The sequence below is a fragment of the Lactuca serriola genome, chromosome 9 (assembly GCF_051521515.1).
Source record: "Lactuca serriola cultivar US96UC23 chromosome 9, Lser_US96UC23_V15, whole genome shotgun sequence".
Lineage (NCBI taxonomy): Eukaryota > Viridiplantae > Streptophyta > Magnoliopsida > Asterales > Asteraceae > Lactuca > Lactuca serriola.
The window spans coordinates 88680146-88699600 of NC_136416.1; the positions used below are offsets into that span (position 1 = coordinate 88680146).

The 19455-nt window shown below is 38.1% G+C and overlaps 2 protein-coding genes across 3 annotated transcripts; one reads left to right on the forward strand and one right to left on the reverse strand.

Moving 5' to 3' along the window:
- Nucleotides 1-242: 242 nt before the first annotated feature.
- Nucleotides 243-1520, forward strand: LOC145074252 (glucan endo-1,3-beta-glucosidase 12-like). Its single transcript, XM_079020662.1, has one exon. The coding sequence runs from the start codon at nt 278-280 to the stop codon at nt 1409-1411; it is 1134 nt and encodes a 377-aa protein (XP_078876788.1). The 5' UTR covers nt 243-277; the 3' UTR covers nt 1412-1520.
- A 299-nt stretch (nt 1521-1819) lies between these two features.
- On the reverse strand, nt 1820-3965 carry LOC145077020 (ARM repeat superfamily protein). 2 transcript variants are annotated; one of them, XM_079022805.1, is made up of 8 exons: nt 3853-3965; nt 3301-3766; nt 3116-3202; nt 2842-3032; nt 2553-2748; nt 2416-2459; nt 2214-2315; nt 1820-2118 (listed from the first exon to the last, which is right to left on the reverse strand). In XM_079022805.1, exons 1-8 carry the CDS (start codon nt 3891-3893, stop codon nt 2001-2003), a joined length of 1245 nt encoding a protein of 414 aa, XP_078878931.1. In that variant the 5' UTR covers nt 3894-3965; the 3' UTR covers nt 1820-2000. The 2 variants fall into 2 exon arrangements, with proteins under 2 accessions (XP_078878931.1, XP_078878930.1); XM_079022804.1 differs by having other exon boundaries at nt 2395-2459.
- Between the last annotated feature and the right edge of the window lie 15490 nt (nt 3966-19455).

A 19455-nucleotide genomic window follows, 5' to 3' on the forward strand; every position in this document is an offset into this window, starting at 1 on the left:
TTATAATTTGATAGACAAATTTTTATTAAAGAAAAAAAAAAAAGGTTTTAGTATAGTTTTACTACCCAATATTATTGTCATATGGACAAAAATCCGCCAATTACATCGTGTTAGACTCTGCGTAGCAGCAGATCATTTCCTCCCACAGCATCTATCAAATAACAACAAACGAACTGCTACATGCTATAATGCGCAGCAGGTGCTTTTCCCATACCCCTCCTTCTTCCTCCAACACTCCCTAAACCCACTCAACCCCATTAATCTAAAACCTCTAACTATGTCCCACTCCCTCTCTCTACTCCTCCTCATCTCCGTCGTCTCCACCGCCTCCGCCACCACAATTGGCGTAACCTACGTACCAGCTCCATCTCAACCACCACCGGAAGAAGTCGCCAGTACACTCAGATCTCTAAAAATCACCGCCGTCCGCCTCCCTGTCGCTGAACCTTCTGTAATCCGAGCCTTCTTCTACACTAACATATCCCTCTTCCTTTCCATTCCAAACTCTCTCATCCATTCCATATCAACCAATCGCTCCACCGCCTCCCTCTGGCTCTACAACCACGTCGTCCCTTTCTATCCACGCGCTCTCATTACTGCCATCTCCGTCGGGACTAACGTCCTAGCTGACGGAAACGCTTCCTCCGCAGATGTTCTCCTCCGCGCCGTACGTAACGTCCATCAATCACTTGTGGATCTCGGGATACGGAAAATCACTGTCTCAACGACTTTCTCGTTTGTTAACATCATGATGACGTCGTTTCCTCCTTCCTCAGCTGAATTTGAAGAACCGACTAACAATGTCATCCTTAAACCCTTGCTCCAGTTTCTAAGTGAAACGAATTCGTCATTCTTCGTGAATTTATACCCTTACTTCGTATACAAATTGCGACCTGAGATCCCAATCGGTTTTGCTCTGTTTCAAGAAGAGACTTATAACTTCAGAGACGATGCCATCACCGGCGTTAGGTACCGGAATTTGTTTGATCTTATGGTGGATGCTGTTATCGCTGCATTAACCATCTCTGGACACGAGAATATTCCGGTGGTAGTGACGGAGACAGGGTGGCCGAGCTGTGATTCAGCAAATGACGTAGAAGCACGTCCAATATACGCTGAAATGTACCTACGTGGTTTGGTTTATCATCTCCAATCTGGTAGAGGTACACCATTGAGGAAAGAAGGAGTAGCTGAAGCTTACATTTATGAGGTATTCGATACAAACACTACATTCTCAAACCTTCCAGCTATGAGAGTTGGGACAGGACAGAATTGGGGTTTTTTGCATCCCAACATGTCAATGAAATTTGAAATTGATTTCTCTGGATGTTTCTCCACCACTATTGGAGCACTAACAGAGATCACTGTTCTTGGATTCCTATTACTGGTAAGTGCTTTATTGCAGTTCTAGTGGTTTGTTGATATGCTTTATTATTTTAATGACACGATTAGATTACTGTAGACATGGTTGATTAGGGGTACATTCATAATCTCTGTTGTTGACCGAGGTGATTAGTGGATTACTGATTTGATTAGGTAAATATATTTGGGAGGGAAGATTGATGGTGTCTTATGATCGTTATGTTAGTATCAATGAAAGGCATGAGTATTACTATTTTATTGTTCTTGTAAATGATGGTAGCCATAGTAGTTTAACTTTTCTTCCCAGATTAAATAGCAACTTGTTTGATAAAGCAGATACAGCAGATGCTAAAAATGGATTTAGTAGATATTCTTCTTGATATAAGTCCAATAATAAGCTTGTTGTATCTAAAACATAATTAAGATGGGATAATGTGATTTCACCACAAAAAAACAATTATAAAAAATTGGTCACTAGTTAATGCATTGTCCAACACAAATTCACAACAAAAAACAATTATAAATATTTGTTACTGGTTAATGCATTTCCCTTTTTAATGTGTCAACACTGACAATATTTTAACACAACTAAAATTAGTCAGTCATCTACTCATCTACATTCTTCAGCTGTCATCAAGTTAAGTTGAAATTGGGTGTGATACAACAGTTTCAGGATTTAATGATGTGCAAAGTTTTGACAAATTTGGATCCTCTTTGTACTTTACCCATGCTGCTTCAAATTGCTCCCCTTTGCATCTGAAAAAAAATAATAATAATACAAATTAATACCATTTTTTGTCCCATTTACTCATATCATGTGTAGCAATCGATAAGTAAGCTTAGAATTTTACTTTTGTAGTAGGGTGAGTATCTGAACAATACGAGCACGTATTTCTTCTTTTTCAACTTTGAGCGATGCATCTTTGTATAAAATCACCAATTCATCTATCAATCTGGGATCAAAGAAAAAAAATATCAAATCAATTCAAGAAAAAAAAACCTTTTTAACTCCAAATCACTTAAGGACTATACCTGTCATAAAACGGTGAATACCTTATCCACGTGAACTTTATAACTGTTTTAATACTGTCAAGAACCTGTAAGTTTCAAGAAATAATAAAAGGTCTTTCGGTTTCCTCTATGAAGAAATGAGTATACTCTATACTCTATAGTGTATTATATAATGTTACCAGTAAAACACTTTGATCATCATCAGCATGCATCCACTTGAAGAAAAGAGGGAACATGCGCCTGAAATGACCCAACAATACAAGTCCCATGCCAATAAAAAGTGGCTCAATGTGTTTAAGAAATGCAATACGCCTCTCCTTTGATCTTGGTTGTCTCCATAAATGGCTTAACATCTCATTCAACACCTTCTCAAACCTACAAAAACTCTCACATATATATATGCTTTTTGATGAACAATGAGTAGTTAAAATCAGCTAAAAAGGGTAGAAGAGATAAAAAGATAAATACCATGAGCTACGAGGATTGTTTTGTTGGGTACAAGTCACAAGGAGCACAGACATCTCAACTACATGTTCCCAGATTTCATCACTTGAAGCAATGTTTTGACAACAAGCATCCAGAATCACATCTTCATACACACTAAACACAGAAGAATTCACATGTTTTGCTAGATGTATGAACGTCATCATTCCTTGACCCTGAAAGAAATTCAATCCAGAATTGAGCAATAAGAAGTAGAAATGAGAGCCTATGAGATTGAAGAACAAGTTTTGATACCTACTTTCACTTCTGGAGACCAATGATCAAGAGCTGTGAGTGCACACGGGATAATCAACGAACAGAGTTTTCCTAATTGCGATGAATCAACCTGCCATAAGTCATAACGATGACAATTCATGATCGTTTTACATAAAACCCTAACCCTAGCTTTATTTGCGTTTTTTAACGAAGAGAACGATACGAAACCTGTGTGACAAGCCATTTAAATTGATGAGCAGCGACAATGGCGTAAGCAACCGGAACCCTAGCAGAGGCGGCGGAGACCTCGTCACCATCGGCATCCTCCTTATCGATTGAACTCTCCTTGATACTCGTTTTAAGCAAAGGCAATACTCTAGGCATCAATTCGATCGTTATATCCTTCCCCTGATCATCGGAAAAAGCTTTATGTAATTCTCGGAAAGCGGAATCCGCGGAATTTGAGAGAGAAAGTGGAATCCATGAGAGCTGATCATACGTAGAGGTTTGAGAAGAAGCTAAAGCGGCACATAGTAAGGTGAAGCTCGTCAATTGGGATTGAAGATCGGATTCTTCGTTGATGTTAATCGGAAAGGGAGGTAGAAGGGATTGAAGGAGAGATTTGATTGAAATGTCTGAGTCTGGTTGTTTGTAGGAAGTTTTCGATAGTGATTCTCGGATTGGTTGGGACAATCTGCGTGAAGAGGGAAATTTCAGAGTGTAAAAGACAAGACGATGACACAGATAACAGATGGTTTATGGCGGGAGTATCTTACTTACCGAGTGAGGAGGTCACGAAGATTGGAGAAGGAAGTCGCCATTTTTGCTGGTCTGAGAGTCTTGAGTTCTTCCACTACAGTTTCTTCACAAGCGGGATAGAACTATAGAAAGCATAAATTTTGGTTCCTCGAAAAGAAAAATAATTAATTAATTAATTGTTACAATTGTTTTCCAAATTACATATTTGGTCCCTATAGTATTGATTTGCCAAGAGTTATATATTGTCTTCGGAACTATGAGTCCATTCGGTACGGAACTTTTAAGAAAAAATTTTGAAAAAAAAAAGTTCGGTTAAGAGCTTTTTCATTTTTATTTTAAACAAAAAAATTTTAATCCAAAAAACTATTTCAAAAAGTTTTTAGTTTTGAGTTTTTTCTAATTTTATATATTTTTTATCAAACAAAGCTATAATTTCTAGCAAACATCTTAGTTTCTAATTTAGTTTCCAATTTTGTCACCTGTTATCAGGTTGGATGTTGTTTATTTTTTGCCCACTAAGTGCCCTCATGTATATTGCTCATGAGCATATTTTTGTCTTTTGTAGTGTACCCCTATTTTAACTCTCATAATTCAAGTAAAACTTTTTATTTTTAAAATACTAATTTTGTAACGTTCTGATTTTTTAAATAAAATTTTCATTTTTAAAACATATATAAAATAACTCCAAAATTTCATTTGCAAGAAAAAAAATCATAGTCATACATTTATTAGACATAAAAGATAGTCTAGCGAAAGTCTAAAAAGGTAATTATTTCTTCGATACGAATAAAGTCATGTTGGAGATTTTCTGCGATCAGAGGAACAACGTGAAATACATTTATTCAAAAACTGTAAGTAAAAGCTTATTGAGTTCTCAAGATATCATATACATATACATGCATTCAAATAATGGCTCATGACCTTTCGTCGTCCTACCAGTCACATGCATATTTGGACTCACAACCTACCACCGCTTTGTAGTCAACACAAGTTTACAGGCTTACAACCTTTCGTTGTTCTACCGTCAACTCCCCATTCATACACAATGAACATATCATACAAACAAACATTCAATCATACAACGACTATACTAGCCTATGCACACAACTATACTCTACTAGTCTTTATATCCTAACATACAAATGATATATACTATAATACATAATATAGTGAGACAACTTACCTAATCAGTCTCGAAATAGCTAAGTATGTAGTTTTGCAGATAGCTCAACCAATACGTAACAACCTACACTATATACTATATTGGTTATAGATTATTCGATCATAACAACTACTATTTTAGATCTTTCACTAATCCAAAAATATACTTTTATTGCTATTAAATAAAGATCAACCAGTCAAGACAGTCAAGTGGCAAAACCATTTCGACGCATAGCTTTTCTAAAATCCAACAACCATGCCAATGTCTATATCCTTAACACTTCTCCCATAAGTAGACTGACAATACATATAACATAAATCTGTAACATCCCAAAAATAAGATAAAAAAAATCATTTTTAAACTAGTAAAACCAATATTCCAGAAACATCATTATAAGATCCAAATAAAACAAACTGAGTCAATCATCACATCATGTCAGAGTAAGTTAGGAAAATGCGGAACGAGGTGGTGTGTGCTCTGCAATCATCCCGAGTGCCTCCTTTTGAAAACAGAAGTACCTAAAACATAAATTGAAAACCGTAAGCACAAAGCTTAGTGAGTTCCTCAAAATACCACACATGACACAACACAATTAAACAACTATAGGTTATCAGCAACCCTGGGAACTACCAGCAGTCCCAGTAGGCTAACAGCACGCCCGATGGATTATCAGCAACCCTGGAAACTCTTAGCGGTCTTAGTTACATACAAACATCATAACACAATAATAACAGCTAGACCTAACTGGTCATCACAGATACACCTATTATACCACACAGGCTCATACAACCATGCAAGAGTCATAGAAACAGTTAGTATCCTTCATATATAATTTAGTGAGCGAACATTGGTGCATTCGACTCATGAGCACTGGAAGAAGACTCACCTTGCACTGCCGAATCGCACATATGATCCTTGGTTGCTGGCTGACAGATCCCAGAACTGTCAATACAAAATAATAACCAATTAAAAATTGGGTTCCAATCCCTAACCATAAATCGATACTCGGGGTAAAAAGACCATTTTACCCCTAATCTAGCTTGGTCCAAGACTAACGCCCAAACTCACAATCTGAAAGGTCCAAAAGCGAAATAATCAACCAAGGCCCAAATATGGCCTAATTTTCCAAATTGGGACCAAACCCCTTATATCAGCTTTACCCTAAAGCCCAACCATTCTTCCTAGTCCAAAACACTTGTACTCAAATGGCCCATTAATAACTCAAACACCCAAGCCGTCACACCCCAAAACCATGAATGGCGGAAACATTCTAGGGCGGAGGACGTCATGTATAGTATCACAACAATGAATACAACATCATCCATTGCATTAATAATATAATTTCATACATGTGTGTTCTGTCAAAGTTATAGACACCAAAAATATACATATCAAAATAAAAGATGAGTCTTGAACGAACTCCATCTTCTCAAAAGCCTGGCACCTGTACCTGTCTAGTGGTGACCTGAGAATACAAGTTATTTTGAAAGCGAGTATCAACTTTAAAGTTGGTGAGATCATAAGTATATTAGTGTCTTAGTTTGTATGAAAGCGTTTGTAAGATGTAATGTATAAGTTTTGTAAAGTTTGTGTTTGTTTGAACTATCCTAGAAAACCCTATGTTTCCTACTAAGAGTAGCCTTCTACCAAGGCATCTAGTAACTGTGTGCGTCTCTTGTAAGAGTGTGTATTTTCCCAAATCCGACTATCATTAACCAATATATAGTTTTTACATTACCGTGCATCGTGTGAATGTTCACGAAGTGAATGTAATGGGATAAATATTATAGTGCTGTACTATTGTATTAAGTAACTACTGTTGTACCAACTACCTTAAACCAATTGTTATTTAAAGTATAATGTGATCGGTCTGTACCCTGCTACCGACTCAATAGTAAAATGACGATGTAAGACGCCGTACGAAATGACATTTGGCACCCGTAGACTTGCAAGTCCCGCTGTAGCGAGCAGCAAGGTGTAGGATAGTCAATCCAGTATAGATCTATACGCAAACACATACGCTCCCCAATTAAGGAGATTCTGGATACAAAAACTGTCATGGCAGGTAGTGCCATGACCCATTTAATGGCTCACATAACTTAATGTAATGTATATGTAATGTATGTGCTAGTTGTATTGTGTGTTCTTCCTCTGTCTAGCATGTATGTTTATTTCTCATCACTATGTATTATGTTTGTTTCTCATCACTATGTATTGTGTTTGTTTCTCATCACTATGTATTATGTTTGTTTCTCATCACTATGTATTACGACTCATGAATGAACTGACTCTTTGTATGATTCATTGTTCTTGTATTAGTATTACTAAAACCCTAAACTACGCCTATTGTAGTTTATTAGTAATATAACTTGTACGTGTGAATATGGAAGTATACCCTTGCTACCCAAGGGTATTGAATTGACTGGAAGGACCTTTTATGACTATATATGTACACATGATATATAACTAATATTTAAACGACCTTCGGACGGACACCCGATATCCCACCAGACCACATCTCAAGCGCGAAAAGGAAATAGGGCGGGCAGGCTTTCCTAAGCCTTTTAAACATTGCTTATATAACTATACATACACGGACCTGCAATTGATAATAAGTATAACAGAGTTTAAGTAAAAGTATTTGATAAGTAAAAGAGTTTGTAAACAGTTTGAAGCAAAACATTTTGATAAACAGCTTGAACAGTAAGAAAATCATTGGTTTTGTAGTTATTAATCACATGTGATTGAAGTAATAACTATAAGTATTCAACTTGTATTCCCCCCCCCCCATAAAAGCATTTAAAACATTGAAAAGTATTTCAAAGTTTAGTTAAAGGGGTATAAACTCACTTGCAGTGAGTGGACTGGATTGAAGTGTCGGATACGATGCTAGGTGACAAATGGAGACTTGTACACACGCACGAGCCTAGTTATCATATAATGAACATATATATAACTAATTAGCCAATTTATAACTAATAAATTAATTTAGGACACTCTAGAACATGAAAACATTTTGTTTCAAGTGTTAAAGATCACAAGGGTTGCATCCAAGTGTTTGTAGGGCAAAGCTAGAGTGTTTGGAGTTCAAGGGTAAACTCCTTTGGAGTTTACGGTTTTAATGACCATTACCCAAGCAGTTTACGGAAGTAAACTCAAGGGTTTACGGTCGTAAACTCTACACTTTATGAGCATATGTTGTTTTGAGGTTTTACAAGTCCTTTGAAGCATTTCTACTTGGTGGTTAGGCCTTTGGAAAGATCTAGGGCACCATTTCACTCCTAAATGGAGTTTACGCTCCCTTTACCATTTTCCTTTGAGTTTACTACCTTAAACTCATGATTTACTACCTTAAACCCATTAGTTTATGGTATTTGGGGGTTTTCAAGTCCTTAGCTCAATCATGGCAATAGTCTAGGTTAGATTTAGACACAAGGAATAACCATGGGACTTTTATACACCTTTTGGGGTGTTTATGGTTTTGGGAGATACCCAAACCATAAACACATAAAAATGTAAGGTTTTGGTGATTTTTGTGTGATAAACTCATCAATGATGAATCTAGACAAGTCCCTAAGGCATTGTGAGGCATCTAGGCTAGTGATGCAAATTTGACCCGCGGATTCGGGTACCCGTGGGTACCCGAACCTAACGGGGCGGGTATTACCCGTCTTAACGGGTAACGGGGCGGGGACGGGGCTGAAATTTCATACCCGAAACGGGGGCGGGGCGGGTATGGGTATGACACTATCCGTCCGTTTAATACCCGAATATATATATATATATATATATATATATATATATATATATATATATATATATATATATATATATATAGACACACACTCGAAAATATTAAAGCACATTAATTTCTATATGCTTAAACCCGGTCTTTGAAAATTGTGGAAACATTTTTTTACTATTTTCAAAATTCCTTCACCACTTATCGTCTTTTAGACTCTCCGATTATTCTTCGTTCTTCGCAACTCACAGTCACACTCCAAAATGTGTATAATTGTGTATGCATGCATAATTGAAGGGGGAAATGACTTAGGAGGGTAACTACCTCTTATTCGTGTTCACATATTGGCAATTTCTTCTTTTTTGTACATAATAAAACAACTAACTTGTTTTAACTATTCAAATTACACCAATATTACCAGTTAATACCTGTTTTAACCGGTAACTCAAAGGGAAAAGGACTTAGGAGGGTAACTACCTCTTATCCGTGTTCACATATTGACAACTTCTTATTTTTTGTACATAAGAAAGCAACCAACTTGTTTTAACTGTGTAACATCCCAAAAATCATGAACAAAAATTTCGTTTTTAATTTAATACTAAAACCATAATTGTCAAACCATTAATTTAATACTCCGGCATCGGCCCCTCCCGACATCAGGCCCCGCCTGGCATCGAGCCCTGCTCGGTATACAGATATGTCTCTCTTAGGCCCCGCCTGTCTCCGAGCCCCTCCCACTAAACACATACAATCATATAACATGCTAACACATAAAGAAACATACTCTACTGTATCCCCGTCCTAAGAAACATACTCTGCTAATAATGACATACGGAACATCGTCCGTACTAAGCTAGTGATGAGATATGGGACCTTGCCCACACTCACCTCCCTACCAGGCATATACAAGTATCACACAGAAAACAAGTATAATCTAACATGATAACATTCCTCGGGCACCCGCCCGACATCGGAGCTTGGTCTGGAATAACATACTAACATAAAATGCCTAGGGCTAACCCCCGGGTCTTCCTACTCATAGACTACATGGGCTAGCATTATGGCTTTAGACCCATTCACGCAGTGAGGAGACTCACCTTGCACTGCTGAAGCCCTGGCTGGAACTAGCTGAGTACGGGCGAATTTCTGTATCTCGTTATTAGCAGAGTATGTTTCTTAGGATAGGGATACAGTAGAGTATGTTTCTTTATGTGTTAGCATGTTATATGATTGTATGTGCTTAGCGGGTGGGGCCCGGAGACAGGCGGGGCCTAAGAGAGACAGATATGTATACTGAGTGGGGCTCGATGCCAGGTAGGGCCCGATGCCGGGCGGGGCCTATTGTCGGAGTATTAAATTAATGGTTTGACAATTATAGTTTTAGTATTAAATTAAAAACGAAATTTTTGGTCATGATTTTTTGGATGTTACACAGTTAAAACAAAATAGTTGTTTTCTTATGTACAAAAAATAAGAAGTTGCCAATATGTGAACACGGATAAAAGGTAGTTACCCTCCTAAGTCATTTTCCCTTTGAGTTACCGGTTAAAACAAGTATTAGCCGGTAATATTGGTGTAATTTAAACAGTTAAAACAAGTTAGTTGCTTTATTATGTACAAAAAAGAAGAAGTTGCCAATATGTGAACACGGATAAGAGGTAGTTACCCTCTTAAGTCATTTTCCCTAATTGAAGTATTGAGAAGTAGAACGATGTTTAAAATATTAAAATCATCGCACATTTCCACGCAAGTAATTATTGCCCATTAATTATTTTATATTATAAATTCAAAACAAAATATTAGTTGATAAAATTTTCCAATCTTCTATATCTTATAAAACCTTTATTTGTCGTTAAAAGAATTCTAATAAGAATCTAAAAGGGAAATAAATTCAAAGTGAATTAAGCAATTTCCAATATATATGATTAAAAGTGCAACTAATTTCATAAAATGTATATGAAATTTGCTTTTAAAAAATGGTGATAACTTAACATACCTTTAGAAACATAAATAGTTGTACTTGTAGAAATAAACATAATATATTTCGGGTACCCATCGGGTTCCCCGTACCTGACGGATATTTTTTCAACCGAACCCATCGGGGATTAGGCGGGGCGGAGGCGGGGACGGGTGTGGGGATTGGAGTTCGGGTACGGGGACGGGTATTGCAGTATCCGCTAATATCCGCCCCCGTTTGCATCTCTAATCTAGGCACCCCTAAGGCACCACTTTGCACCATATTTGGTGTTTACGGTTTTGGGAGCCTCCCAAAATCGTGAACACCTTGATCTTGGTGTTCTTGGGACTTTTCTTTGATGCTAACATGTAATACAAGCTTAATAAGACTCAAGGATGGAAGTACTTACTATAAGGAAGCTTGAAATGAGCTAAAAGTCCAAGAACGCTTAGTGTGTGTTCTTGGTGTTTTTGGAAATCTAATCAAAACACAAAAATGGATGGATGAAAAGATGTACAATCACTAGATTAAGTGTTATACCAACTTGAAATGGCTAGAACACTTACAAGTTTGAAGATCTCGAATTAAATCTTGGATGATACTTGAGAGTGTTTTGGGTTTACTCTTTTAGGGTGAAAATGAAATGTGTTGCACTTTGGGGAGTAAACTCATGCTTAAGGCATGAGTTTACGTTTTTGGGGGTATTTTACGGCCCAAACATAAAAGTTTGGCCGTGAACTTCTAAGCTACGTGGTATTCGCGGTTTACAAAATTCGAGACCCGAGACGGCACATCCGTTCACCCGTTCGTTTAAAGATTTATTATTAAAATAATCAAATGAACTTATTTTTCCTAAAAACAAGTAAAAGTGAACTTGACTTATAATATGAAGTGATTGACTTTTAGGGTTTGACTGAATGAAAATTCCGGGTTGTTACATCATCCCCCTGTTAAAGGGAATTTCGTCCCGAAATTAAAGTCTAAACAAATAAAGTAGTTACAAACAACTAAGAAAAAAGATGAGGATATTTCAGTTTCATCTGATCCTCACGCTCCCAAGTGAATTCCGGTCCTCGCTTGGCTTTCCAGCGAACCTTCACAATCGGGATACGGCTTTGTTTCATTTGCTTGACCTCTCGGTCCATGATCTCTACTGGTTCCTCCACGAAGTTGAGGCTCTCGTTGATTTCAATCTCGTCGAGTGGAATAACAAGAGTCTTGTCGAACAGACACTTTTTCAAGTTCGATACGTGGAAGGTAGAATGTACGTTACTGAGTTCGCGCGGTAAGTTAAGTTTGTAAGCTACAGGACCGATTCTTGCGAGAATCTCGAAAGGCCCTATGTACCTTGGATTTAGCTTTCCACACTTTCCGAAGCGTATCAAGACCTTCCAGGGTGAGACCTTCAATAGAACACGGTCACCCACCTGGAATTCCAACGGTTTCCTACGTTTATCAGCGTAGCTTTTCTGTCAGTCTCTGGAGGCTTTCAATCATTCATGGATCTGAACGATCTTCTCCGTCATTTCCCCTATGATTTCTGGACATGTGAGAGTGCTTTCAGGGACTCGCCCTTTAGCTAACTGGGTATCACCCACCTCAGCCCAGCACAGAGGGGATCTGCACTTTCGGTCATAGAGGGCCTCGAATGGAGCAACCTTTATGCTCGTGTGATAACTGTTGTTTTAGGAAAATTTGACAAGGGGTAAATGAGTATCCCATGCTTTCCTGAAGTCTATCACACAGGCTCGCAACATATCTTTCAAGGTTTGGATAGTTCTCTCACTTTGCCCGTCGGTCTGCGGATGGTAGGCTGTACTCATGTCCAACCTAGTTCCTAGGGAACTTTGTAATGACTGTCAGAACCTCGAAGTGAATCTACTATCTCTATCCGAGATAATGGATAAGGGAACACCATGCAGTCTTATAATCTCCCTAATGTAAGTTCTTGTAAGTTTCTCCATCTTGTCTGTTTCTTTGATCGCCAGGAAGTGTGCAGACTTGGTCAGTCTATCGACGATGACCCATATGGAATCAAGCCCACCCGTCGTCTTGGGCAACTTGGTTATGAAATCCATAGTTATCCGTTCCCACTTCCATTCTAGTATCTCCGGTTGTTGTTGTAGACTGGAGGGTTTCTGGTATTCGACCTTGACCTTTACGCAAGTAAGGCATTTACTCACGAAGGTAGCAATCTCTGCTTTCATGTTAGGCCACCAGTATAACTTTTTGAGGTCCAGATACATCTTATCTGATCCCGAGTGCACGGAATAACGAGTGTTGTGCGCCTCGTTCATGACTAAGTCTCTGAAACCACCTAGTTTCGGGGTCCAGATCCGGTCCATGAAATAATAAGCTCCGCCACCCTTAACCTCCAAGTTCTTATCCATCCCTCTTAGGGATTCACCCGCCACATTTTCAGGCTTCAAAGCGTCAATCTGAGCTGCCTTAATTTGTGTGGACAAGTGTGAATGGATAGTCATATTCAATGATTTGACTCTACGACCAGAATATTCCTCCCGTACAAGTAATGTCTCCAGATCTTCAGAGCAAACACAACTGCTCCCAGTTCAAGATCATGGGTCGTGTAGTTGACCTCATGTGTCTTTAGTTGTCTCGAGGCATAGGCGATGACTGGTGGTTGTCGAGGCCAACACAAATAATAACCCTAAATATTACACACTAAAATAGTGTATAGTGGTAAAGGGATCGAATCCACGGAGATTGGTTCAATTTATAACTCTATGAAAAATCTCTTTGTAAAAATACTTGTAAAATGACAATAAAAATAAAATGGGGGGTTTTGGTGTTTTGAAATACTTGAAACAAACTAGAATTAACTATGATTTAAATAGACAAATGCAACAAAAATAAGAGTTTGATGTAAAATCAATGAGGGAAAGATGGTTGACTTAAAGTTTCCTCACTTTGACTTTTGATGAACATATCATTAGAATCCAATGGTGCAATACTTTGATTTAAATCCTTAATTTGGCTATAGTAATCCAAGGAGCTTGAGATTACCTAGACTTTTCTTAATTGTTGAAATGGCTAGAGAAGCTCACAACAATTTCCTTAGTCAAAGTCACTAATTCCAAATAGCATGTAATTAGTGAAAGTCAACTAGCATTAAGAACCAAAAAGTCACCAAATCCAAGAGGGGTCAAATGCTTTCACCACCATGTTGGAGGAAATGTTTTTATGATTGTGTGAAGCAAAAACAACACAAAAATCATTTGTTGCTTGCTAATTTGAGGATCCTTTACTTAATCAAGAAATTAGCCAACTAATCACCACAAACACATTTAAACTCATGAACTAAAACATACAAGTAGTGATAAGATGTTAAAACACAAAACATTCCCATAAAGATTTAAGAACATGTTCATGGATTCTTCAACATTCAACAAAAGTTCAAAGGATTAACCAAAAATCAACCAAGATTAGTTTAGCCAAGCATGGCTAAACCCAAAGAAACAAAGTTAGAGAAAATTGTACCAAACATTAAGCAAGAATCAAGAGGTAAAAATATGATGTTCTTCAAATGTTCTTGGCCTTCAAAAGTCTTCAAAACTCCAGAGAGAATCTCCAAAAATCGGATGTCCAAGAGTCTCCAAAAGATGGGCACCAACCTTCCTCAAATAGCTCAAAAGAAGAATTCCCGAAACTGCCCCTGCAGAGCCTTGCGCGACCCGCGTGCTGTTGCGCGGGTGGGTTGCGCGGGTGGTCCCTGGATGTAACATCTTTGAGGTTTTGGGCCTCCATAGCTTAGCCCACTTAGCCCAGATCGAATCCAATCACCTCCTAGCCCATTTTCTTCAAGTTTTTCTTCATTTTAAGCCCAATTTGACCTCTCCAAATCCTCCAAAGCTCGTGCACTCTCCCGATTAACAATCTATGCAAGCTTGAATAAACTCCCGTATCTTGCAAATTTAAAGTCTATTTCTCTCCAAGCCTTCAAATAACCATCAAGCTCGCTCCATGCATCATCTCCACAATCACCAAGCCTAACATCATTTTTGTCTACCAAATCTCATCGCTTCCCATACGTCCCGACCACTCCAGCTCCGCTAGACCCGAAAATCTGCAATTATGCGCACAAGATTCGAAAGTACCTGAAATAGTCATAAAATAACAAAAGGGAAAATATGCATGGAAATTATCTAAATTATGAATGAAATATGCTAAAATAAACTATAAAAAGAAGTAAACAAAACTAACTATCAAATCACCCCAAGCTTAAACCTTACTTGTCCTCAAGTAAGACAAGACTAAAATGAACTTGGGATGAACTATCCTAGAGAAAATAAAAAGAATGGATAGAGCCGCAGAACCTGATCACCGTTAGTCAACATGGTCAGAATTGATCTTGCTATTACCTCAGGAATTTTTCATCCGATGACAATGGTACCATAAACCATAGCCAGGACAACTCCTTTAGGTGAGTAAGGAGGGATGAGCAGTCGTAGCCTCAATGGAACATGCATACAATGAAGAATATCTGTAGTAGGGAGAAAGCAGCTGGATGGGCTCGGGTGGAGCTCTTCTTTAAATGTACACTCTGATCTCACGTTTGCCGGTTTCTCTCATGTGTAACTAGGTTTAATCGCTCGGGCACCGTTGTAGGAATCGGATCACTTGGTGTTGGCCCAAACCTCCCGTAGTATCTGACTCGACAGTCTCCCTAACATCACCAATTTGCGAAAAACAACTCGATCTATATACAATAAAACATACCTAAATAAATGAATATCAAACGTCGGGTGACCAAAATGTTGGAAGATTTAGTTCAATAATTGAACCGGTCACCCTTCTCAGATTTCTGCAGCTGGGAATTTGCCTGCCCCCCCTTTTTTTTTTTTTTTTTTTGTTTTTTGTTTTTTTTGTTATACTTGAAGGTAATGTAATAACAACCCTTTGACTCAAAATTTGGTTCCTAAAGTGTGTAAGTGGAACCGAAAGGGTAGTAATATAATCCGAATGGTCTAAGCGAGAAAATGACCATGTGTGGAGCATAAAGATATAATGTAAGCTCCTCTTCAAATTTGTGAATTTTTATTTCAAAAATAATGAAAATGTCCACATGCGGACTAAAAGACTTCTCCAAAATCCTAAGAAAATCGCAAAAAGATATGGTGATGTAAAGAGACCGGATATGGATTCTACTCGGGGACAAGCACTAGTGCTTCATCCTAACGGTTCAAACATGATCAAGTGTGATCCTCTCGGCGGTAGTGACTGCAAGGCTAAGAAATCCATTGCTATAGTATATCCTACAGTCATTAGTATTGTATGCATAATTCTTCATGAAAACTACCTGTCCATGATCACTTACCCCTTTAAGCTACCAGCATCTGATCCCAAGTATGAGATCCCAAACTGTAGCTAATGGTCCCCGTTCGATGGGTGAGATAACAACAAGATCCTGGACCAATAATGATACAATAACTGTGAACCTATTCCATGGCATCCAGGGGTGAGAATAAACAGACAACAAAAATGCATGAATGTTAATGCCTAAGCTAAATGTTATGCAAAAATATAAAAGGTGAAAAAGAAAAAATAAATTTTTTTTTGGATTTTAAAAAAAATGAATGAAAATTAGCTTAAATCTAAAATGTTATGCAACCTAATTAAAAATGCATGAAAAAAAATATAAAAGGAAAATGAAATGCCCCACCCCAAGCTTAAGAACAAGCATTGTCCTCAATGCTTAAGGTAAGGGCAAAAATGACCTAAATCGGAGGATTGGATGACGGGAGATGTTTGTGGCGGTGGTTTCGTGAAATTACGACCAGTAGAACTCCGACAATCTTGAATTTTCCGGCAAGGTGGGTGCTGGAAGGTTATATGAGAGGAATGGAGTGGGAGGTCAGATGATTAAATGAAGAAGAAGGGAAGCTGAACATTTTAATCTATGGGTCAAAAAGGGTCAATTTCGGTCAATGTTGGTCAAGAAAAGTCAAAAGGTCAACTCATTAAAACCTTTGGTCAACACCTGGTCAAATAATAGCCAAAAATAGCCCAAATTGCCTAGCACAGTGCGCGGGTCGCGCAGAGTAGCACGCGGGTCGCGCAGACCTTGCAGTTAAGTCTTGGGCCAATGTCACTTCATCACACCTGGCCGCGCAACCCACCCGCGCAACAGCACGCGGGTCGCGCAACCCGCTGATGCTGATCTTCATTTTCGCTTCATTTTTCTTCGGTTTTCACCCGTTCTTGCTTCGGACAGCCCCAAACACCTAGAAACTCTTGATTTCTTCAAAAACAACTCTTTTAAATCCCAAAAATATCTTCCAAACTCATTTATTCAAATTAAAAACACAAAAACACAATGCTTTCCAAAAATGCCATTCTTTAACGTCTTTGGCGAGACGCCTCCAAACTTCACTTTAACACTTTGGGGCGTCCAAATGGACGACATCTTGGACATTTGAATCAAAAACTTCATTGAATGGCTTCAATCGATGTCCATTAACCTTGTAAATTTTCCCCGTGTCGACATTTTTTAATTTCCACACCTCCATTGAGACTCTTTTCTTGTATTTGACTTTCTTTTTACGGGAGAACCATATCGGACTCAAACCTTTGATAATAGCAATCATCCAACCATATTCTTTCTTGTACTTGTTCATTAAGGTGACCAACTCTTCCTTCTTTGACATGGTTTTTGAGTAGGTGACCGGTTGGGCGTCTTCTTTCTTGTGATACGTATCCTTTGAAGAGTCCGACAAATTTATCGCTTCCATCTCTTGTGGTTGGTCTACCAATGGAGTTAGTTTCTTAATGCTAGTGGGCGGCTCAACCTCTCTTTCATTAACCCATATCACTTCCTCTATAGTTTCATTGTCAGCTTTTTCAATTTCTTCTTCTTCTTTAACAACCTCTTCCACTTCTACTTCTTCTTCCTCTTCTTCATATAACACTCTTGGGCCATCACAAATTTTCTCATCATTCAAAGGAATGGAACATGCGCTATGCGATGGGCTCTTTTCAGATGGTATTTTTTCTTGAGCTTCCATTATACTAATTGATTGAGCAATTTGTGTTATTTGTTGCTCTAAGCTTTTGAGGCTAGCTTGAGTTGTTTCCTGGAAAATTTGGGTAGAAGTGGCAATGCTTTTCACAATGTCCTCTAAGGACATGCTTGGCGTTTCAGTTTGTTGAGGAGGGTAAGGATAGGGTTCTTGGAACAGTGGAGTTGGTTGGTATTGGTTATTTCTCCATGTTTGGTATGGGTTTTGGTAATGGTTATTTTCCCAAACTTGGTTGTTGTCCCACCATTGATCATGTTGAGGCTGATCATAACTCCATTGGTTTGACCAGTAGTACCTTCCTTTCTCTTGCACTTCTTCCCATTCTCCTTGTAAATATGGACACATGTCGGAATGATGTCCATTTTGGGCGCAAAAATCATGAAGAAGAGGTGTGGGTTGTACACTTTGGTTACTTTCAATTATCATAACTAACTGAGCTAGCTCAGAAAGTTGGTCTTCGGTGCAAGGAGTGTTCATTTCCGAACCATACTTCTTTTTTTTTTTATTTCGGGATTTTAAATTTGAGTACCTGCACAATGAGATCTAGGCATAGAGAAACAAATTGATTAAAAATAAACCAATCCCCGGCAACGGCGCCAAAAATTTGGTGGTTGTCGAGGCCAACACAAATAATAACCCTAAATATTACACACTAAAATAGTGTATAGTGGTAAAGGGATCGAATCCACGGAGATTGGTTCAATTTATAACTCTATGAAAAATCTCTTTGTAAAAATACTTGTAAAATGACAATAAAAATAAAATGGGGGGTTTTGGTGTTTTGAAATACTTGAAACAAACTAGAATTAACTATGATTTAAATAGACAAATGCAACAAAAATAAGAGTTTGATGTAAAATCAATGAGGGAAAGATGGTTGACTTAAAGTTTCCTCACTTTGACTTTTGATGAACATATCATTAGAATCCAATGGTGCAATACTTTGATTTAAATCCTTAATTTGGCTATAGTAATCCAAGGAGCTTGAGATTACCTAGACTTTTCTTAATTGTTGAAATGGCTAGAGAAGCTCACAACAATTTCCTTAGTCAAAGTCACTAATTCCAAATAGCATGTAATTAGTGAAAGTCAACTAGCATTAAGAACCAAAAAGTCACCAAATCCAAGAGGGGTCAAATGCTTTCACCACCATGTTGGAGGAAATGTTTTTATGATTGTGTGAAGCAAAAACAACACAAAAATCATTTGTTGCTTGCTAATTTGAGGATCCTTTACTTAATCAAGAAATTAGCCAACTAATCACCACAAACACATTTAAACTCATGAACTAAAACATACAAGTAGTGATAAGATGTTAAAACACAAAACATTCCCATAAAGATTTAAGAACATGTTCATGGATTCTTCAACATTCAACAAAAGTTCAAAGGATTAACCAAAAGTCAACCAAGATTAGTTTAGCCAAGCATGGCTAAACCCAAAGAAACAAAGTTAGAGAAAATTGTACCAAACATTAAGCAAGAATCAAGAGGTAAAAATATGATGTTCTTCAAATGTTCTTGGCCTTCAAAAGTCTTCAAAACTCCAGAGAGAATCTCCAAAAATCGGATGTCCAAGAGTCTCCAAAAGATGGGCACCAACCTTCCTCAAATAGCTCAAAAGAAGAATTTCCGAAACTGCCCCTGCAGAGCCTTGCGCGACCCGCGTCCTGTTGCGCGGGTGGGTTGCGCGGGTGGTCCCTGGATGTAACATCTTTGAGGTTTTG

Coding starts and splice junctions, on each gene's coding strand:
- LOC145074252 (XM_079020662.1), top strand. CDS start 278: ATGTCCCACTCCCTCTCTCTACTCCTCCTCATCTCCGTCGTCTCCACC.
- LOC145077020 (XM_079022804.1), bottom strand. CDS start 3,893: ATGGCGACTTCCTTCTCCAATCTTCGTGACCTCCTCACTCG. Junction 3,767..3,852: donor CTTCGTGACCTCCTCACTCG/GTAAGTAAGATA, acceptor CTCTTCACGCAG/ATTGTCCCAACCAATCCGAG. Junction 3,203..3,300: donor TTAAATGGCTTGTCACACAG/GTTTCGTATCGT, acceptor GACTTATGGCAG/GTTGATTCATCGCAATTAGG.